The sequence below is a fragment of the Neofelis nebulosa genome, chromosome 8, assembly GCF_028018385.1.
Source record: "Neofelis nebulosa isolate mNeoNeb1 chromosome 8, mNeoNeb1.pri, whole genome shotgun sequence".
NCBI lineage: Eukaryota > Metazoa > Chordata > Mammalia > Carnivora > Felidae > Neofelis > Neofelis nebulosa.
This window is the reverse complement of record NC_080789.1, coordinates 118,433,813-118,455,438: the sequence shown is the minus strand read 5'-3', so window position 1 is coordinate 118,455,438 and position 21,626 is coordinate 118,433,813. Positions and strand designations below refer to the sequence as shown.

Sequence of the window (21,626 nt, the reverse complement as noted above, 5' to 3'; positions counted from 1 at the left end):
AGATGGGGGCCTGTTATAGCCTGGGACCCAGGATGTAGAATTTAAAGGATGTAGGTTGGTGGGCAGAAAAACCCAGGTTGAGGAAGGAGAGGTGTCAGTTCTACTCATTAACAATTGTGGCCGTTCTATAGTTGAGAAAGTTTCCCAAAGCTTCAAATATCCCAGAAAATTAAGCACCTCCTCAAAGAGAAAGAGCCTAAAGAAATTGTTTTATATTTCTATTTTGTATTTCAGGTAGGCCTAATGACTAGAAGAAAAGAACAAAAAGATGAGGTGGGAGGCACTGTGGAATCCCACAGGGAATGGAAGATAGGCCTCTGGGAAAGCCCACCCCCAATATTTATGGGGCCTAGGGCAAGAGTAGATTGAAGGCCTATAGGCAATATATCGATATATATTTAAAGTTCTAAATCAAGTTAATAAACAGTTAAATGTGTTCTATCTTCCTACCTGGGTGCTTTCATAATGACCTAAAAGTTTGGCCTTAGCATTCTTAGATTTCTTTTGAGTACTGTACAAAAAGGTGGTGTCATGGAGGTGCTCATGACCTTCCCCTAGACTTACCCTTCCACCCACCCCATCTATCCTGTCCCACCTGGGCCTTGCATGCATGATGTGGACACTCCAGCCCAGAGAGTAGGCTTCATGCAACCCATCACTCTCCTGCAGGAGCTGCCCCTTGGCCACCTTCTGGCCTAGATGCCATACTAGCAGTGCCATCTACCCTCAGGAGGATGGGTGTAGGGCAGAGCCTCAGGGCCATTTGGGCAGGGAATTCCAAGGTTCTGAGTTTGTGGAGTATGGACTAAAATGTGGAGGTCATTGGCTCCAGGTGGCCATATCCCTTTGGCCCCATAAACTTACTGTTTATGTGAGTGGGGGAGTGGCTGAATGAGGGTCAAGGCAGGGACCCTTTAAAGTGTGGAGTCAGGGGGCACCTGGATGGATCAGTTAAGTGTCCAGCTCTTGATTTAGGCTCAGGTCATGATCTCACAGTTTGTGAGTTCAAGCCCCACATCAGGCTCTGTGCTGACTGCATGGAGCCTACTTGGGATTCTCTCTCTCTTCCTCTCTCTCTGTTCTCCCCCACTTGTGCTGTGTCTCTCAAAATAAATAAGTAAACCTAAAAAAAAATAAAGTGTGGAGTCAGGGCAGGGGCCCCTCTTGCCCAGGTGGTACTGCTTCTTTTGGGTAAAGTGGGTTGGGACAGTAGAACCTTACTATCTAAAAGCAACTTTATTTACCTTAGTTTCTCTGTCTGGTTGTCATTAGAAAGCCTCCTCTTCCCACTTGATTGGAATCACAGGTGGTCTGCTATTCCTAAATAAGTGCCAGATGTGCAAATGGAGGTCAGCTGTTGCCCGAAACCAAACTAGAGGTTTAGGGGTGCCGGTTCAGTTGGTTAAGCATCCAAATCTTGATATCAGCTCAGGTTGTGATCTCACAGTAATGAGATCAAGCCCCATGTTGGGCTCCATGTCTGAACATGGAGCCTGCTTGGGATTTTCTCCCCCACTCTGTCTCTGCCCCTCCTCTGCTCCCACTCTCTCTCTCTCTCAAATAAATAAACATTTAAAAAATTAAAAAAAATAAAGACCGAAGAGAGTCTCTGGAAACAGAAGAAGATTCTTAGGAACAAGGATATTTTACATGTAGAGAATACTCACGAATATTCATTCATGGACTGAGAACTGATTGGTTTACTCTTTGTTCCAAGAAGGTGATATTACGAAGTAATGTATTTTCTCTGTTTCTTTCCTCTCCAGCTGCCCCCAAGTCTTGCATTCTCAGTTGTGAGAAAAGGGATCAAGCTGTAACTGAAAGTCTCATTTCCCATTTTAAAGTTCTTTTACTGTTCACCTCAGCTTGTCCACAGTTTCCATGAGGAACAGATAAGGAGTTAACTCTTGAGTTCCACTGCTTGCTACAGAGCAGCTCAAGTTGAGTTAGCTGACCTCACGACTGATGAAAAGTTCTGACCCAAGGACAGTGGGTCCATTCTAAGGACTACAGTCTCTCAACTCCAGCTCAGATTTACTTCGTGGGTTTTTTCCATTTTCTTTAAAACAAAAACAGTGTAAGGGTGCCTGGGTAGCTCAGTCGGTTAAGCGTCTGACTCTTGATCTCAGCTCAGGTCATGATCTCATGGTTCATGAGATTGAGCCCCATGTTGGGCCCTGCACTGACAGCATGGAGCCTGCTTGGGATTCTCTCCCCTCTCCTCTGCGCCCCCCACACTCTGTTTCTCTCAAAATAAATGAACTTTTTTTTAATAAATACAATTTTTTAAAAAATAAATAAAAAAATGAATAAAAACAGTATAGCACCATCACTTGCAAGGAAAAAAAAAGTTACTCTGAATCTGAAAAAATGAAAGGGATCTCAGAGAAAAGTCTTAGAGAAAGACAAAACTATAGATCCTGGCCCTTTGGGATATCCTTATAAAATGAGGCCCTTCACGGTTTAGAAAGGCTCTTCTCTTACCTGTCCCTGAGGTGTTCTCCTTTTGCCACATGATGGTGAATAGCTCAGGCCGCAGTGTTTCCTCTGTTCCTTCTTCCCACTCTTACATGGTTCACCTGCCCAGGACTCTAAAGCAAGGTGTGCTTGTAGGCATCACTCTCTGCCTTTACTCTTCACTGCTCAGTTTTTTTTTTATTATGGCAAAATATTCATAACATGGAATTCACCATTTTAATCATTTTTAAGGGTATAGTTCAGTGGCATTAAGTGCATCCACACTGTTGTGCCGGGTTCTCTCCTATGGTATTTAGAGCATTTTAATACTGAAAAAAAAAATGAGGAAGAACTCTAAGTTCTGGCACTAACTGGCCTTTGGCCAATCACTTAATCCTCCTGCTTCCTTACCTGTAAAGTAGTAATAGTACCTATGTTGTGGGGTTCTTGTAAGTGAGCTCTTGGTGTCGACTTCTGGCAGGTAGTATATGTTACATATTAATGGTTAGTCATGATCTTCAAGCCAAACATGTAAAATTAAAATAGTTTCTGAATCCTAGATGATAATCACACTAATTCATGATATGCTGTCCTTTTCAAATAAGTAAAAGTACTGACAAACATATTAAAAGATAATTCGGTAAGAATTATCAGAGCAATTGTACTGGACTGATTTCCCCTATTGAAGTTGGCGAATTGCCATTTTTATGCATTCTGTTCCCAGGAAATATCCTAATTCTGCATATTTTATTTGCCTGCACTTTGCTTCCTTCCCTTCTGTCCAGTACACTCTGTTCTTTTTTTTTTTAATATTTAGTAAGTTTTCATTAAAAATTTTTTTAATGTTTATTTATTTTTGAAGGAGAGAGAGACAGAGTGTGAGTGGCGGGGGGATGGGGGGATGGAGCAGAGACAGAGGGAGACAGAATCTGAAGCAGGCTTCAGGCTCTGAACTGTCAGCACAGAGCCCGACATGGGGCTCGAACCCACAAACAGTGAGATCATGACCTGAGCTGAAGTTGGACACTCAACCGACTAAGCCACCCAGGTGCCCCAAGTTAGTTTTCATTTTAATTTCAGTATAGTTAACATACAGCATTATTTTGGGGAGCCTAGGTGGCTCAGTTGGCTAAGCATCCACCTCTTGGTTTCAGCTCGGGTCATGATCTCACGGTTCGTGACTTCAAGCCCTGCATAGGGCTCTGTGCTAAAAGTGTGGAGCCTGCTTCAGATTCTTTGTCTCTCTCTCTCTCTTCCCGTTCCCTCATCTCTCTCTAAATAAATAAATAAACTTTTTAAAAAATGTTCTGTTAGTCTCAGGTGGACAATATAGTGAGTAATTGAACAATTCCATATCTTGCCCAGTGCTTTTTTTTTTTTTTTTCAATGTTTTTTATTTATTTTTGGGACAGAGAGACACAGAGCATGAACGGGGGAGGGGCAGAGAGAGAGGGAGACACAGAATTGGAAACAGGCTCCAGGCTCCGAGCTGTCAGCACAGAGCCCGACGCGGGGCTCGAACTCACAGACGCGAGATCGTGACCTGGCTGAAGTCGGCCGCTTAACCGACTGCGCCACCCAGGCGCCCCATTGCCCAGTGCTTCTTATGAAAAGTGCATTCCTTAATCCTCATCACCTATTTCCCTCATTCCCCCCCCCCCACACCCACATGCCCTCTGGTAGCCATCAGTTTGTTCTCTGTAGTTAAGAGTCTTTTGGTTTGTATCTCTCTTTTTTTCCTTTGCTTGTTTGTTTTGTTTCTTAAATTCCACACATGAGTGAAATCATACAGTATTTGTTTTTCTCTGACTGACTTATTTCACTTAGCATTGTGGTCTCTAGCTCCACCTCTTTTTTTTGTCAGTCTTTTATATATATGTGTATATATATATAGAATATATATACATATATATATAATTTATTGTCAAATTGGTTTCCATCTAGCTCCATCTCTGTTGTTGCAAACATCAAGATTTTATTCTTTTTTATGGCTAAGTAATATTCCTGTGTGTGTGTGTGTGTGTGTGTGTGTGTATGTTTGTGTGTATGTGTGTGTGTGTGTGTGTGTGTTCTTTATCCATTTATCTATTGATGGACACCTGGGCTGCTTCCCTAGTTTGGCTATTGTAAATAATGCTGCAATAACCATAGGGGTGCATGTATCCTTTTGAATTAGTGTTTTTGTACTTTTGGGGTAAATACCCAGTAATGCGATTCCTGGATCATAGGGTAGTTCTATTTTTAACTTTTTGAGGAACCTCATCCTGTTTTCCAGAATAGCTGCACCAGTTTGCATTCCCACCAACAGTGCATGAGTGTTCCTTTTTCTCTACATCCTCACTAACACTTGTTGTTTCTTGTTTTGTTAATTTTGGCCATTCTGACAGATGGGAAGTTATATCTCACTGTAGTTTTAATTTGTATTTTTACAGATATTGAGCATCTTTTCCTGTGTTTGTTAGACACATTTGTGTCTAAATTCAGTCACTGTCCTCCAGAGGTATATGTTCCAGTTTTAATACATTTTTTTCATGCGTTATTTTACAAAACTCTACATTTTCACATAAAAGTCCTCAGTGTTTTAATTATGACACTGGTCACTCATAATAATCACTTTGTATATTGATACCTCAGCTGTACTGGTTATGTGAAGATTAATAACCCTTGGATACTCATGATTTTTTGGAAACATTCGTTTATCATTTTGTCTCAACCCTCTCATTGATACTCAGTATTAACAAGGTATGATACATGGGTTAATACAAACCCCACTTAGAGACTATGCACCCATTCATGAATGCTTTAAAACCATGGTCTTCCCTGTCCGTTGTGAGGCTAGTTCCCTTTCCAGAAATTCCCTTTCTGCTTCTGTCTGTCCTTAGAAGTTGCCAAGCAGCAAACCCTGTGCTGTGGTTTTTAAAACTTAAAGTAGTCACTAAATTTATAAAAATCCAGATTTCAAGTTTCTCTTCATCAGCCAGAATCTCTAGTCCACAGGACCTTGGGAGGCTACATGACCTCCACAAGCACATGGGGCACGGGTTCCACCAGCAATCCAGACCCAGGCTCTTCCAGTACATTAGGGTCTCCCCGCTTCCAGCATTTGACAAGTTTTCTAGACAATGGAATTTAACAATTAAATGTTGTCATAACCTTTGCTAGTGTTTTCTATCTTATGTTTGTTTCCTCGTTGGTTGTGCACAATGGGAGGAAGAGAAGGTTTTACATCCGCCTCAGTAATCAGCACTTGGTAAAGCCTCGGTAAGGCACTTGGTTGACAGATACCATATGCTGTGGTCCCCACTCTTTTTCCTATAGGTGTGTCTTCTCTCTACAGCAAGACAGTGAGTCCCTAGCATGGCGATGAACACTCACTGATTCTCATCTCTTAATATTTTCTTTAGAATTTTTACTTGGATAACAAAGGAAAAAAAGAAGGGAAGGAAACAAGTGAGAAAATGAATGCTAAGAACAAGGAATCCTTACTTGAGGTAAGTGTAATTTTACAGAGTAGAAGAAAAGAGAAGGATGTTAACTGTACCTATTTTTAAATTATTTGCTTCTTAGAACAATGGGATAATCTGAGACACACTGAAATTTCAACTTGGGGTTTTAAAATCAAATTATTACTGAATTATAGCTATTTAGATAATTAAACTGGTTGTTTGAGTCAGTTGTTTAAAAGTATGGCTTTAGACTATATTTTACTTTCATGAACTTGGATTAGTGATTCTCGCCTAAAACACTTAAGAATCCACGTAAAACTCGTCTCTTAACATTCCATGTTTTTCATTACTGAAGTGCTCCCCAGAAGTCAGATGTAAGGATTTCCAAACCTTGTTTACAGTGAATTCTAAGATGTTCTTTCAGTAGCCAGGTGTGGTAGGAAGTGTGGGCTTTGCACTTAGGAGACCTGACACAAGGTCTGGGTCTGCCATTGAGGTTCGGATGTTATGCAGCAAGTCCAAGAACCTCAATGTCCTGGATCATACTGAATTATTACAGCGATCCAGGGCGGTAATGGAAGCACTGGGTCGATTACTGCGCAGATGTTCGTGATTATCACTATTCAGGCGTGTTCCAGAAGTTTATTTGATGGTTGGTTTTTTTTGAAACTCCTAGGGAGTTTTCACCTAGTAACTGTGCTAAAAATCAGGGCTCTGCTCCCAGCACATAATGCAGATGAGTGCAGAGATCTAAAGTCAACACACCTGTGAGGGTGAAGAAAACCTGTGTAGGGTTCCAGCCCAGGTTTTCTCCACCTTCAAAAATGTGTTGACCTTTTCTTTTCTTTTGAGGCTTCTTCTGAAGATTCAGATGACCTGGTGAGCTCTGGACGCATGTTCACACCTGGAGCCAGTTCGCTGACATTGATTAGCACCCTTTCTCTTATTCACCAAGACCTGGCCAGGCTTCCGCACAGGTTTCTCTCCCCACCACATTCTCACAGGCCCGTAACCAGATGGAGCAGACATCAGAACCTTCTGCCACTCACAAGGTCCTGAAAACATGTTATAAATTCCGGCTTCTGGAGCCAAGAGCACAGTGGGTATTTCACACGAAGGCATAGCAGTGGGAATAGGGACAATCTCTGCATTTAGCAGACTCCAGGTTGTGTCGAGGAAGAAAAAGCACCGGGTACCCAGCAACAAGGAGATTCAGGTTCTGAGTGTACCTAGCAGTGATGGAAACTGACAGGGAAGGGGAGAGTGAAGTTTCCTGACACAGCCATTTGTTTTTAATCATCAGCTGTCTGTAACTCAGGGACAGCTTGTGCCTTGGTTTATACGGTTGCCTGAATAGTTCTTGTTCTAGGACTTCAGCGGTGCATTAAAGGCTGGATGTGAAAGAAAATACAAAGGATGTTACGCTATGAAAAATCAGCACTATTCTGCTTTCTAATTTGGGCCAAATATCTGATTGAAGAGATTATTGACAAGGCAACTAATACTAGCTAAATTGGAGGAGAATATGAACAAAAATGTGTCCCAGCTCCACTATATATACATTTCCTGGCAGGGTACAAAACTAAAAGTTATTCTCCATTTATGAGATGGAGTAGAAGGGGGTTGAGAGTTACAAAAAAGAAAGCCAAAAGTAAGTTTGAGTATTTGAACTGGAATAGAATGCTGTACTTTTACTGAATTGCTTTTTAAAAGAAATTTACTAAGAATGATTTCATTATATGTAAGTTTTCACATTCGAAAATCTACGCCTAGAGAATTTGCTTTGTCCTTCTCCTTTTCTGATACCATAGTGTTAATAACTGCCTTCTTCATTCTTCAATAAGAAAACTATCCCAAGAATAAATTAACATACACACGTTTATGTGAAGGATTATATATTCTAACTTTTCTGTTTAGTGGCAGTAAAATAGTAATTGTTTTTACTTATAGGAAAAGGAATAATTTTTCTATTTACCAACTTATAATAACAGAAATAGCCTTTATTTAATGCTCTACTTTCACAGTATACCAAGATTGTACTCATAACCTTTCTTATGAAGTTGGAGCTATTATTACTCCATTTTTGCAAGCAAAGGAACTGAGATTTAATGACTTGCCCACGGTCACAAAAGTAAGTGGTTGAGAAGCCTTGAAGTCTAACTCAAGAGCTGAGGTTCAACCACCATGGTATCCTTCCTTTCTCTTGGCAAACAGCATGCAGTATAATTGTATGCATTCAGAGTTACAGACAAGTGACTTTTAGCTGGTTTGGCTAAAAGGCTAGTTTGCCATAGTTTGTTTAAATGTGAACAAAAATTTGTGGTTTTTTTTCACGTGTTCTCCATAATTGGAATCTCAATTTCAGGAAAGTTTCTGTGGAACATCTGTCATTGTGCCAGAACTTGAAGGAGCTCTTTATCTGAAAGAAGACGGAAAGAAATCCTGGAAAAGGCGCTATTTTCTTTTACGGGCTTCTGGAATTTATTATGTACCCAAAGGAAAGACTAAGGTCAGGAAAATAAAGTAATACACTTTATCAAAAAATCATTTCATGAAAATGAAACTGAAGAAATTCTCAGACAGTAATTTAAATACACTCCTTTGTTCTGAGATTTGTGTTCCTACAGTGTTTATATAAATGCATATCCTATTCTGACAGAATTACAGAAGTTCTTTTGAATTTTTCCATAGCTTTCTCCTGAAGGCAAAGAATTTTATCTGTTTTAAAGTCAGGTTTCAAAAATTATAGCAGAAGCACTTTTCTAGAGAGTAATTTGCTACTTTACATACCTATTTCTGAGGACGTTTTCCTCCTGTATTTACTCTCTTGTTCTATAGTCTATATATAAACTTCTATCTGGAATCATAGAGGTATAAGCATTGACAGATCTACATCAAGATTGTAGCCCTTATTCCCTGAGCATTTAAGTTGTTCTCTGAGGTGTGCTATATGCTTTTCCCTGCCTGTTTTAAGAGAGGATCTTAGCTATCGTTTAACTTCTACTTGGTGATTCAGGATTATTGCCTCAGAAGTACAAGCATATCATAAATTCCTCATCTTTGAAATGAATTTAGACTCTCATTATGACCATTAGCTTTTCCTGAGACCTTTTTTTTTTAGAGGCTTGGGGCATTTCCATCTTTTGTTCACCATTAAAAAGCTTTAGGATACTTCTCAGCTCTCTATAGCTGGGGTATGCTGAAGCATTTTGCTTCACTGCCAAATCCAGGGCACCACCCAATGGCATATGTACAAACTGCAGGTTTCTAATAAGGCTTGACCCACATTCCCAAGCAGGTGAAGTCATGGGAAATATCCAGATCTGCTCCTCTAGTTAGAAGACTCTCTTATCTCTGTGGGAATGCAGGAGAGGCATTATGGGTAATGCCTGGTGGAGGGCAGCTACTGGGCCTACTTAGTGTCAGTCTTAGAGAACTGATACCTTCCCATTTATGCCACCTTCATTCTGGCCCCACACTGGGATGTAATAGCTGACACAGAAATTATTTTGGAAGTGCTATACATGTAAATTAGATGTATAAATAAACCTATCACAACACATTGGCTTTGGGCAAGAGTACTTTCTCTCACTGCTACCATTAACCTCGGAATGGAGGAAGGAGCTAAGGAATGAAGAGAAAGAATAAGAAGTAGAATTTTTGGAAATGAAGAGGCAAAACTGTATTCATTCTTTTTTTTTTTTTAATTTGTTTAAATTTTTTTATTTTAAAGAGAGAGAGCACAATTTGGGGAGAGGGACAGAGGGAGAGAGAGAGAATCTTAAGCAGGCTCCATGCTCAGCATGGAGTCTGATACAGGGCTCTATCTCACGACCCTGGGATCATGACCTGAGTCAAAATCAAGAGTCAGCAACCAACCTGAGCAACCAACCACCCAGGTGACCCAAACTGTCTTTATTCACTCTTGACATGATTGTCTACCAGACAATATAAGACACTCAACTGAAAAACTATTAGACCAAGTAAATTTACCAAACAAGAAATTATTTTCTTTTGTACAGATAATATGCTAATTAAAATATAATGAATTATTTAATGCATAGTAGAAACAAAAAATACAAAATACCTAACAATAAACTCAACAGGAAATGTTCAAGACCTATATGGCATAAAATACAAAATTTTATAAAGGAACTGAAATAGAACTAAATACATAGAAATGTACCGTGTTGCTAGATGAAAAGATATGAATCTCCCCCCAAAACTTTCTATATATTAAATCCCAAGAAAAATTTCAATAGGATTTTTTGACTTGAAGTTCACAGACTGATTCTAAAATTCATCACAAAGAGATACTGTTCCAAAAAAAAAAAAAAAAATGTGAAGAACATTGAGGTAGAACCCCTCCTCCCAGATGTCAAAACATTAGATGAAAACTATAGCACAAGTAGAGAAAACAGATCAACACTGAGATCTGATAATATAAGGGAAATTGAAGTGAGAATTTTATAGCAATGGGGAAAGAATGTGGTATTTAATAAATAGCAGTGAAATAATTGTATCACCATTGGGAGAAAGTAGTTTCCTACCTCATACCATGTTCCAAATTAAATCCTAGGTTAATTAAATCTATTTAGAAAAAATTTTTAAATCTTCTTTTATCTATATCTTCTTTTAAATTTTCTTCTAAAAAACATGGGTTAATATTTTCATAATTCAGGGTTGGGGAAACCTTCAGCAAGACTAGAAGCTCAAAATTATAAAGGAGAAAATTTGACAGTGTAAGATTTTTTTTTTAAATTCTTTATAGCCAAAGATACCAAAGAAGAAGTTAAAGACTAGTTCTGGAGTCAAAGAGTACACTTCAGCATGTATAACCAAATATGATTATCCACAAAATATAAAGACCTCAACAAATCAATAAGAAAAAGACAAACGTACTCACAGAAAGATGGCAATGGTTATTAAGTGAGAATTTACAGAAAAAGAAATATCAGTAGCCAGTGAATAATTAAAAAGTTGCTCTGTCTTACTAGTCAGGGAAATGTAAATTAAAAAGTGAAATATTTCTTCCTGTGGGATTGATAAAATTAACAATATTGATAATATCCAAATTTTAGCAGGAGTAAGAAAAGTGGGCACAGTCGTGCTCTGGAGGTAAGAATATAAATGAGTGCAGCCATATTGGGGAACAATTTAACATCTATTCAAATATAAAGGGGAATACCCTTTGAAATGGCAGCTGCACATCTAGCAATCTGTCCCATGGAAATATTTGCTCAGATGCACAGTATTTTTTGAAAGAGCAAAATATTGCAATAACCTCTAGTCATTTTTGGTAGAATGGCTAAGTAAATCATTGCACCTATTCACTGAGATGCTGTGCAGCCATTACATGACTGTGATGTATCTATCCATTCATATATGTCTTGACATATAGAAAGACCCCATGTTAAGAAAACAAATTCATGGAACAGTATTTATAGTAAAATTTCATTCATATCTTTCAATTTGTGGATGTGTATGTATGTAAGTGGGTGTGTCTGCGCATACATATGTATATAAATGTTCACCCAGAAGCATTTGGAAGAATACTTCAAAACTATTAACAATGGTACTTCCAGAGAAAAGAGTGTGGAGGAAGATTTTCATTTTATTATATATACGTCTAATACATTATTTTTAAAAATTATGATGAATATATTTTATATTTTTAATTAAAAAACAAGACTTTGAAAAGCCAGAAGAAAATACCTTGCAAGAAAAAAAACCGTGCAACCATATATAAAGGACTAATTGTGCACTGAGATGTAGCAATTCTGCCCTCTATTCTTTATTCACTAACCTGGTAAAGAACTATGGAATGTGAAGGTAAAAAGACAATAATAGAGCGAATTTGTAATGGAAGTATAACCAAATATGTAGATTAGAGGTTGCAGTCCTCACAACACATATTATACATGGAGGAGAGGTTTCTGTTTCCATAGCAACACCGCCAGCACTAACGAGAAAGCATGAAAGGAATCCTTTTTCTCAGGGAGAAGTGCATGAAGTATGTGCTAATTTACTGAGCATCAAATTTACCTCTTATTGTTTATCCTGAAGAGGGCTTTTTCTTTTTTAATGCTCAATCATGAAATCCATCACTGACTTAGAATGGCAAAAGCCAAAATGAAATTTCCGACTAGACGGTCAGTCTCCTCGTCTTGACTGCATCAATAACAATGACTCAAGGTCAGTCCGTCAGATCTGCTGCTGAGAGTCCACACGCAGGTGCTAGAACAGCAGTATAATCTTTCGCTCCATTTCTGGGTTTGTGGAACACTGTTTCGTCTTGGGTGTGCTCATGTACCTCTTAAAACGCAGTCTTGACTTTTAGAAGACTTATACGTGATAGATGCTTAAACAAGTTGCCGAAATTCAATATTTTTCTGCTAAAATGTAATCCTTAGTTGTGCCATCAAGGACGACCTTGAAAATTTATTAGCTGTCAACTCAGTTAAGGTGATTTTTTTTCTCTTCTCTTTCAGACATCTCGAGATCTGGCATGCTTTATACAGTTTGAAAATGTCAACATTTACTATGGGATTCAGTGTAAAATGAAATACAAAGCACCGACTGACCACTGCTTTGTTTTAAAGGTGTGTTGTACGAAGTCCTTGATTTAGATTTGTGAACAAGTTGAGTTAATATTTCCTTTTAAGGAAAAAAGCGTTAAGTGTCCCATAATTAACCACAAGTGTATCATAATAATTTTTTTGAAATAGGAAAAGTGGAAGCATTTCTACCCTGAATTCCTGTTTCTGATTCTAAAACTTTAAAATGAATCTGTCCAGGCTTCTTCGTCACTTCTTAGAGCTAGGATTTAGGGTCAACATTCTTTTAGTTCTGCACCTTCCTTTCCTTAGTCTACTCAAGAGCCGTGTCACATTTGGGGCTCATACAACTGGGCTAAATCACTCACTTCTGGTTCTTGAGTCTGCTTTTTGCTAACTGTGTCAGCTCCTGCAGTCACAGAAGATTTTAGTAGCTTTTCCCTGCTTTCCACTCAACTTCGTCTTCTACCTTGTCCCCAGACATTGTCTATACTCTTCTCAAAGGGTCTCTCATCTACGAACTTCTCAGCATACCTTGCCTTCTACTTGCAGAAGACAGAAAAGAGAAGGATTGAGTTGCCCTGGTTTACTTCATATTTACTTCTGAACTTATCTAATGGAGTAATCATCCTCACAACTCTGCGCCTCAAAGGAAAAGGCTCCCTCCTCCAAGGCCAGTCCCTCTCCAGCATTAGCCCTTCCCTGGGACCGTACCATCGGTGACTCCGTTTTGCTTCAGCATCTTCAACCTCTCTCCAGAGAATTCTTCTCTTGGGCTACAACGCGTTCAAATATTCCTTGGTTTGGGAGGTTCCAAGTTACTTCCCTCAGTTTGATCCACCCCATTCCTTTAAGCAACGCCTGCTTCTGTCTTCCCTTTAACTCAGACTTCTTGGGAAAGCAATATGTCCTCCATGTCCTCAACTTTCATTCTGTCAGTAAAACTCATTCATTCCAAAATATTTCTCTCCAGCCAACTTCTTTCTGGGAGGTTGGGATATAGTGAACAAAACGAAGAACTTCTCTGTGGAGCTTGCACTCTGCAGGCTTCTCCTCCCTCCTGTGCTGTAACTGTTACTAAAGTCCCCAGTGAGGTGTGCATCAGTTAAGTCTGCACTCTTGATTTCATCTCAGGTCATGATCTCATGGTTATGAGATCAAGCCCCAAATTGGGCTCAGCACTGACATCTTGGGATTCTCTCTCTCCCTCTCTCTCCCTGCCCCTCCTCCCCTCAAAATAAATTAAAAAAAAACTTTTTAAAAAGTTTCCAATGAACAGTCAGCGGTTTCAGTCCTCAGGCTTCTGGTCCTCCTGGCATCTTTTGCATTGGTGATAACTGCCTCATTTTCTAGCCCTATGCCTAGCCCCCTCTGTTCATCTGCTCCTCCATTTCTGTGGGTTCCTCCTTTTTCCACACATTCTGGGATGTTCTCCTGGGTTCTGTATTCTGTTCTCACCAGACTCGTGCTCTCTCTGAGAAGTCATAGCCACAGCCACAGCTCCAGCTGTCATCTGTATGTTAATAATTCCCAGTCTATAGCTGACAGTCTCACCTTCTCTCCCAGCCCCACCCTTGAGGTAACTGCACTGAGGGCACTTCAACCATAATCTATCAGATGGTGATTCAACCCTCCCTCCACCCTCATAAACTCCTTCCTGCAGTCCCTATCAAGATGAATGATACCATCACCCGCTGTATTAGTTTTGGGGCGGGGGGGGGGGCGGGGGTGGGAAGGATGGGCTGCCATGACAAAGTGCCACAAACTGGTTGACTTAAAATAATGGAAACTTAAGCTCTCACAGTTCAGGAATCCAGAAGTTTAAAATCAAGCTGTCAGGAGGGTCGGTTCCTTTTGGAGGGCTCTGAGGGGAAATGTGTTCCATGCCTCTCTCCTAGCTTCTGACAATTTCCAGCAGTCTTTGGCACTCCTTCCTGGGCTTGTAGCTGGATAATGCCAATCTCTGCCTCTATATCACATGGCCCTCCTCTCTGTATGTGTTTGTGTTTCTTCTCTTCCTACAGGGACACCAGTTATATTGGATTAGGGCCCACCCTAACCAAGCATGATCCCATCCTAACTTGATTACATCTACAAAGAACCTATTTACAAATAAGGTTATAATCACAGGTATCAGCAGTTAGGACTGCAGCATATCTTTGCAGGGGACACAATTAAACCCATAATACCCATCTGCTTTTCCAAGCTAGAAATAGAGAAATCTTCCTAAAAGTCCCTCCTGTTCCCTTTCTTGTCCAATCCATCATCACACTCTGATTTTCCATCTGAGACGTCTCTCATCTAGCCCTCTCTGTCTGTCCTTCCTTGTCACTCCAGGCCCGTCTTCCATACGGCTGCCAGTTGCTGCCTGTATCACTCTGCTCTTTTAAAATGTCTGATACCTAGAGGACAATGTCCAGATCCAAGTTTGACATGAGCCCTTGACTCTGGCTCTCTCGAGCTGATTTTCTGCCTCTTCTTTCCATGGATCCCAGACGTTAGCCACACAGAATTTCTAGATGTTCCTCAGATGTGTTACAGTACTCTATAGCTTCTTCCAATGAGCCTTTCTCATTTTCTGTTTTCAAACTTTTACTACGAAACTCACCATGTCATAGGGTAATCATATATTTCTTTACATATGTCTCCTCCACAACACCCCCAGCCACCACTTCCTAATTATGGTGTGAGCCTCTTATCTGTATTAATGAGGGACATATTCCTTAGCACCCAGAGGTATTTGGTGAATGTGTAGGTGCTTTGCTCTTAGCTCACCCACTCCCTGTGGTCTTGGACAAATGACTTACCCTCTCTGGCATAGTTTTCTTGTTTATAACACATAGTTACTTCACTTTAGAGGATCTGTAAGATCCCTCTTAACAGTAATGTTCTGCAATTGCCCTGACCTTTGTGTGCCTTTCAGCATGTCCTACAAGAGCTTCTCTCTGTTTATGGTCAGGAATAATCAAACCAGTTGCACAAGAGTCTGGCCAGGGGTACTGAACCAGCATTTTTTCCTTAAACCCCTTTATAAATAATTTTTCAGCAAAAGGCTCAGTTAAGGAGTAAACCCTTTGGCAGGGTCCTAAGCCATGACTGGAAAACAAGCACAGTTACTTGCTATAGGATGTCCTGAGAGCCAGAAAGGAGCCTCGTGCCCACTAGATTAGCTCATCTTAGAATCATTAAATTTAAGGATTTCAAGAGGCCTTTGAGGTCATCGGATGCTGTCTCCTGTATACATTTGTAGTACGTGTAGTGTAAGGAGGTCAGTGAGAATGTTGGAGAGAATGAACCAAGTTCTGTACACCTGTCTCATCACCATAGGAGGAGCCATTGTTAGAACTCAAGTTCAAGAGTTCTTGCCTCTTTCTTATGCTCAAAAGCCGTTATGTTTAATGGCTTTTACTCTATTTGGATTTTACTCTATTTGGATAAATAACATACTTAAGAATTATTTATTGTGCTGTTTAAGTGGATACCTCTACCCAGACAGCTGATTTGTGCATTTGACTGCAAGCATACATGATGTAAAGTCTGCTCTTGGGAACCTGGCTCTCACGTGCCATGAACCAAAAAATAAATGAAAAATATTTTAATACACCAAAAGCCAAGGTAACGCTGTCAACTTTTTAAATGTGTCAGAAATAAAATAACAGCTGCTTTCTAAGAAAAATTATAAACAGCGAACTGCCGAAGAGACCCATGTTTGCCCCTCTTAAATGACCGTCAATAAGAATACTGTTATGGGGTGCCTGGGTGGCTCAGTCGGTTAAGCGTCCGACTTTGGCTCAGGTCATGATCTTGAGTTCGTGAGTTCAAGCCCCATGTTGGACTCTGTGCTGACAGCTCAGAGCCTGGAGCCTGCTTCACATTCTGTGTCTCCCTCTCTCTGCCCTTCCCCCGCTCACACTTTGTCTCTCTCTCAAAAATAAACATTTAAGAACAATTTTTTTTAAAAAGAACACTGTTATAAGTTAAGGGGCTTTGTTTCTGGTGCTGGAAGACAAGGACTGTGGTTTGGTTTTGTGAATTTTATGGCTGGAGAGAGTGCTGCAGGCATTTGTGGAATGTCACATTCCATATAGGGACTAAGTCCTCAGCTTAGTGTACTTATCATCAGTGTGACCTTCCAGTTAATTAATGTAACAAATCCGTTTTTGCTGTTGGGCCACATTATCCGCGTTGATACTTTCAATTTTAAGGGCCTCCAACGGGAACGATCATTGGGGTAACATTTGTAAAGCTAAAATCTAACAGTTATATTAATGAGGAAGCACTGAACCCCAATAACGAAGAAATGCGCAGCAGCCATACAAAGTGCATGCTGCCATCTGCTGCCAGAATGGAGAACTACAGGCATCATTGGGCAGCCTGGTGTCTGTCACCCCCGGAAAACCTAGGATGATTTTTCGTGATACAGATGCAAATTCTGAGGGCTGAAAGACCTAAACCAAGGGAATGGTCCATTTGAAGATAAAAGTATAGAGGTGGACATTCCTCAACTGGGTCAAAGGGCCAAAAGAAGGAATTCTTTACAATTTCTGATTTTTTTTTTTTTTGGTGGTATCTTTAAAGTTTGGAATTTTGACCTAATAGCTTAATATAAATACAGAAATTCTAGGCAATAGGACAAGAGACCCCCAAGGTTCTAGTGTACCATGGGGTAAAATATATAGTAACTTCTCTGGGCCTCAGTTTTCCCATTTGTAAAACCAAAACTTACTAAGCTCTCATCAAGCTCCTAAGAGTCTGTATGGGTCTTGTTGTCCCTTCTGGGCAATAACAGCAATGAGTTGTTAGATCATCAGGGTGACTGGTCCAGATGTTGCTTCTCAGATTCATACTGAAGTTAAAGGCACGGTGTCGCTGGCTTACATCAGCTTTAAAAACAGCCATTTCCTTGAAGGTCAGTGATGAAGCTGGAAGCAAAAGTGAAAGGGAGTAGTCTGTGCAATACCCTTAGAGAGGAACTGGTCAGCTCCACTCCTTTCCCGCACTGAGGATGGCTTCCCACTCTGTCAGCACTCCATTTCATGTGCACCACCACTACCTGTCCTAGAAGGATTAACAAGCTCCTCTGAGAGATGGAGGCAGAAGAGTTGGTCTCTCTCTCTCTCTCTCTCACACACACACACACACACACATGCATGCACACATGATGGCTATGTTTGTAATTATTTTTCTCTATAATAAAACTTATTAAAAATGATAAAGGCCCATGAAAATTCACATGGCACAAATCTTAAAATCTAGATTTGGTTGCCTGCCCCTCACCTTGTACCCATGACACTTCTGGCTGAACAGGAAATCTTGCTTTTGTTCATTATTTCCTTCAACAGTTATTTCCACCTCTAAACCAGAATACTGACCACATGCCAGGCCATTGCTAAGCACTGGGGGTCTTCAGCAGTGAACGGCAGACATGGTCCCCACCCTCACGGAGCACACAGTCTATCAGACAGACACACACAACAGAAATTACAGAGGCAACAAGGATTAAGGAAGAGGGGCCCAGGTGATCTGGTGACCAGAGACCAGTGTCTCTCTCCCCTCTTCATGCCTGCCAGTGTCACTGCTGTCTCTGACCATGAGCTCCTGGAGGGCTTGGACCCTAGTGCAACACCCCAAGCCATTGCCACTTGAGAATAAATAGAATATTCCTTCCCTGGGACACCCATCCAGAGGCCAAGATGGCCAGTATGAGTAGGAGATGACAGTTAAGAAAAGGTGAAACCCTGAATTCTGATAGGGGAGATATCCCTAAATATCCCTAGGACTGGTTGGGAGTCACAAAGCATTAATTCTGGGACTTAAGAATTGCATCAGGGAAGTTCCTTTATTTGATAAATGGAGAAACGATTCAGATTTCTTGTGGGAAAGGAGACATGGTATATGCAAAGGCTTTTAAAAGCTAAAAAAAAAAAAAGGAGAAATTAAAATTATTATGGATAATACAGTAAGAAGTGCTTATGATAAATCATGTCACAAATCTCTTAAATCCTTTCAAAATTTAGCCCATTCTAAAAATACCCCTATTTCTAATCCTGAAATTGCTGCCAGTAGCAATTTGCCACCACATCAGGAAATTAACATTGTTACAGTCTTAAATTTTTTTTGAAAAGTGCTAATAGTTTATAAATGGTCTTTGAAATTACTTTTTTCTAGCATCCCCAAATTCAGAAGGAGTCCCAGTATATCAAATATCTCTGCTGTGACGATGCAAGAACCCTAAACCAGTGGGTCATGGGAATAAGGATTGCCAAGGTGAGAGAGCATTTGGGCTCACCCTATCTTGAATTGCATACCAGCATCCTGACCTGGGTGGGTCCAGTCTCCGTGCTGCTGAGAAACAGCTGACCCATTCTCCGTGAATCAGAGCTGAAGATACTATCTCATTTATTTGCCCATTGGGGTTTTTTTTAATAGTGGGGAGTGATAGAAACACGGACCTCTCCAATGACCTGAGAATCAGGGTTTACTCTCCCATGAGACTTCTCAGACCTTCATTTACTCTTGGAGAGCTTTGCATGTGTCGTGTGTAATTAAGAAACACGATGTGGAAACTGGTAGATTTATATGAAGACTCGTGTACTCAAAATCGGGTGGCGAAAGCTCTCCTCTAATGTCTGGGTATGAAAGTATTAACTGACTCTGCCAATCTGGAAAATTACTTAACATGTGAAAAATAAACGATTTCTGGATGTTTTGTTGGAATCCTTACACTAAAAAAACAACTCCAGAAAAGAGTAGCTACAAAGTACTTTTTTTTTTGTCTCAAGACGTATATTGCAATCAAGTGCAGAATCTGGGATAAATGGATTCCTCTCTTGCTTCTTTTGTGTTCTCTCCCCAGTACGGGAAGACTCTCTATGATAACTATCAGCGGGCTCTGGAGAGGGCCGGGCTCGCCTCTCGGACGAACCTGAGTACTGTCGGTGCAGTTCCACCAGCCCCGCCTGCTACAGGTACCGTGCAGGGAAGAAATTCTCACACCTGTTCAGAGCTCAGAGCTCATGTTCAAACTTACACAACACATTTTGTAAAAACAGAACTTTGTTGGCACTGTGTACGTTTCCCTTCTGATGGTCAGGCTCAAGATCTCCACACACCTGGATCTGTTTCTTCAGAAGTGATTCTTAAGCAAAGCTTCTATCACTTTTCTCGTGATACGCTCATGGATAGGATGGCGATCACCAGTGTAGGGTGAGCTGGTCGAGTACTGTGTCTCATCAGAGTATAAAGGTTATATTTGTCCAAAGCTCCACTAGCACCCAGCAGACAGCCCACCCAAAGGACGAGATCATTCCCGGGTGTTTTGGCTCAGTGATATCATGGCCAGAGCCTTGTACCCAATCCTGGATATCACATTCTATAATAACATAACAGCTTCTTGCGTATATTTTTAAGGAGGACAGAACACTGAGAGATGAAGAGGGTACAATGCATTGCTTTACATATAATCGCTCTGATTCTTACAACAGCCCTGCAAAGTATAGATTATCATCTGCGCTCCTCAGCTGAGGAAACTGAAGCTGGGAGAAGCATGTACCCAGCATCTTGTCAGTGGCTGAGCTACAATTCACACACATTGTCTTTATGATAACTAATGGTTGAAAGAACTGGCACTATTTACAGCAGAAAAGTTCTGGTCATTGTTTTTCAGTGTTAAAGAACAGTCCTAACATAAGGCTAGAATGTGTATTCTTTGCTGCTCAAAGGGTAAAAGCAGCTTAAAAGTGTGGAAGGTGCAATAAGGTAGATTTAACCCAACATTTAAAAATATTTCCATTAGATGTGTCCAGCCTGGCTGCTCTGTGAACAATGAGTTTCCGGAAGTGTCTATGCTGAATAAAACTGTTTTCTGTAGAGCACTTACCACAATGTGTAATCATTTTATATATCCATTAACTCATTTGGTGCCTGTTTTCTCTACCAGACTCTTAAGTCTTGAAAGGAAAAGGACCATTTCACCATGTTGCACACATTGTGTTCCCAGAGCTTAAAAGCCTGGCACATAGGAAATGTTTATTGAGTTACTAAACAAAGGGTTGCTGAGGTTGGTTGAGAGTTGGGTTTCCTAATTCTGTTAGTCTTCAGCTTGAGAGTGAAACACCACTTAAAAGTTCTTGGCTGTCAAGCTTCCCCTTTCACTCTTTGGGGTGAGGCATCCTGAAACCATCTAGGGCATCTCTCCCAGGGTCATTGGTTTCCTTTCCAGTAAAGACTCCTGGGCTCTGTGGGAGGCATATCTGGCTCACTCCCATGGGTGAAGGCCCGTAGGTAGGTACCTTTAGGATGGGGGCTGGTCACCAAAAAGAGGAAGCAAGTGATTCCACCACAGAGCTTTGGATATCACCCACAACTGGACACTTAATACTGCCTATTGATCTCACTGTGTTTCTGTAGACTGGCAGTCTTCAGCCAGGGATGACTTTGACCACTGGGGAACATTTGACAATGTCTAGAAACATTTTTGGTTGTCACACCTTGGGGGAAATGCCAGTGACATCTAATGGGTAGAGGCTAGGAATGCTGCCTCCTACAATACATAGGATAGGCCCCCACACAACAAAAAATTTTCCAGTCCCAAATGTCAATAATGTTGAGCAAACCTGTTCCAGTCAATGTAATCTCCTAGTTTCTCATTGTTTTGGATGTTCTTCACTCTCCTCAGATTTCCAACCCCAAAATCTTTCACTCTCAGCAAAGGAACCATCAAATGGGAACTCCTTTGACTCCCCACCACTAAAACCAACAACTTACCTGCGTCTGCACCCATCCTAGTCGCATCCATTCTGTTACATCCTAACAAGGGCCATTCCTTCCATGCATGCCCTGGTCCCTACTCCAACACCAGCTGATGTTTTGCAGTACTCTGACACCCACCAATGGAGTTAGCTCAGACCAAGGGCACTGTCCCCAACAAAGCTGCCTTTCTTCCTATGTCATCCACACATCTGACCTCCTGGCTACAATTTCAGGGGTTCCCACTAGTTCTGGTTGATTAGAATGACTCACAGAACTCAGAAAAGTGCTATCCTTATTATTACAATTTTATCATAAGGGACACATATCAGGACCAGCCAAATGAAGAGACACATGCATAGTGCAAGGTCTAGGAGGGTCCTGGCTGCAGAACTTCTTTGTCCTCTTATTGACCACA

General features: G+C 40.7%; 1 protein-coding gene across 2 annotated transcripts in view; it reads left to right on the top strand.

Moving 5' to 3' along the window:
- Window positions 1–21,626, top strand: part of APBB1IP (amyloid beta precursor protein binding family B member 1 interacting protein) — a 105,863-nt gene that overhangs the window by 69,879 nt on the left and 14,358 nt on the right. For both annotated transcript variants that reach the window (XM_058681669.1, XM_058681670.1), the window contains exons 8-12: window positions 5,862–5,948; window positions 8,269–8,412; window positions 12,395–12,505; window positions 18,629–18,727; window positions 19,317–19,428. In XM_058681669.1, the coding sequence (XP_058537652.1) occupies window positions 5,862–5,948; window positions 8,269–8,412; window positions 12,395–12,505; window positions 18,629–18,727; window positions 19,317–19,428 (553 nt within the window). The remainder of the gene's footprint in view (window positions 1–5,861; window positions 5,949–8,268; window positions 8,413–12,394; window positions 12,506–18,628; window positions 18,728–19,316; window positions 19,429–21,626) is intronic.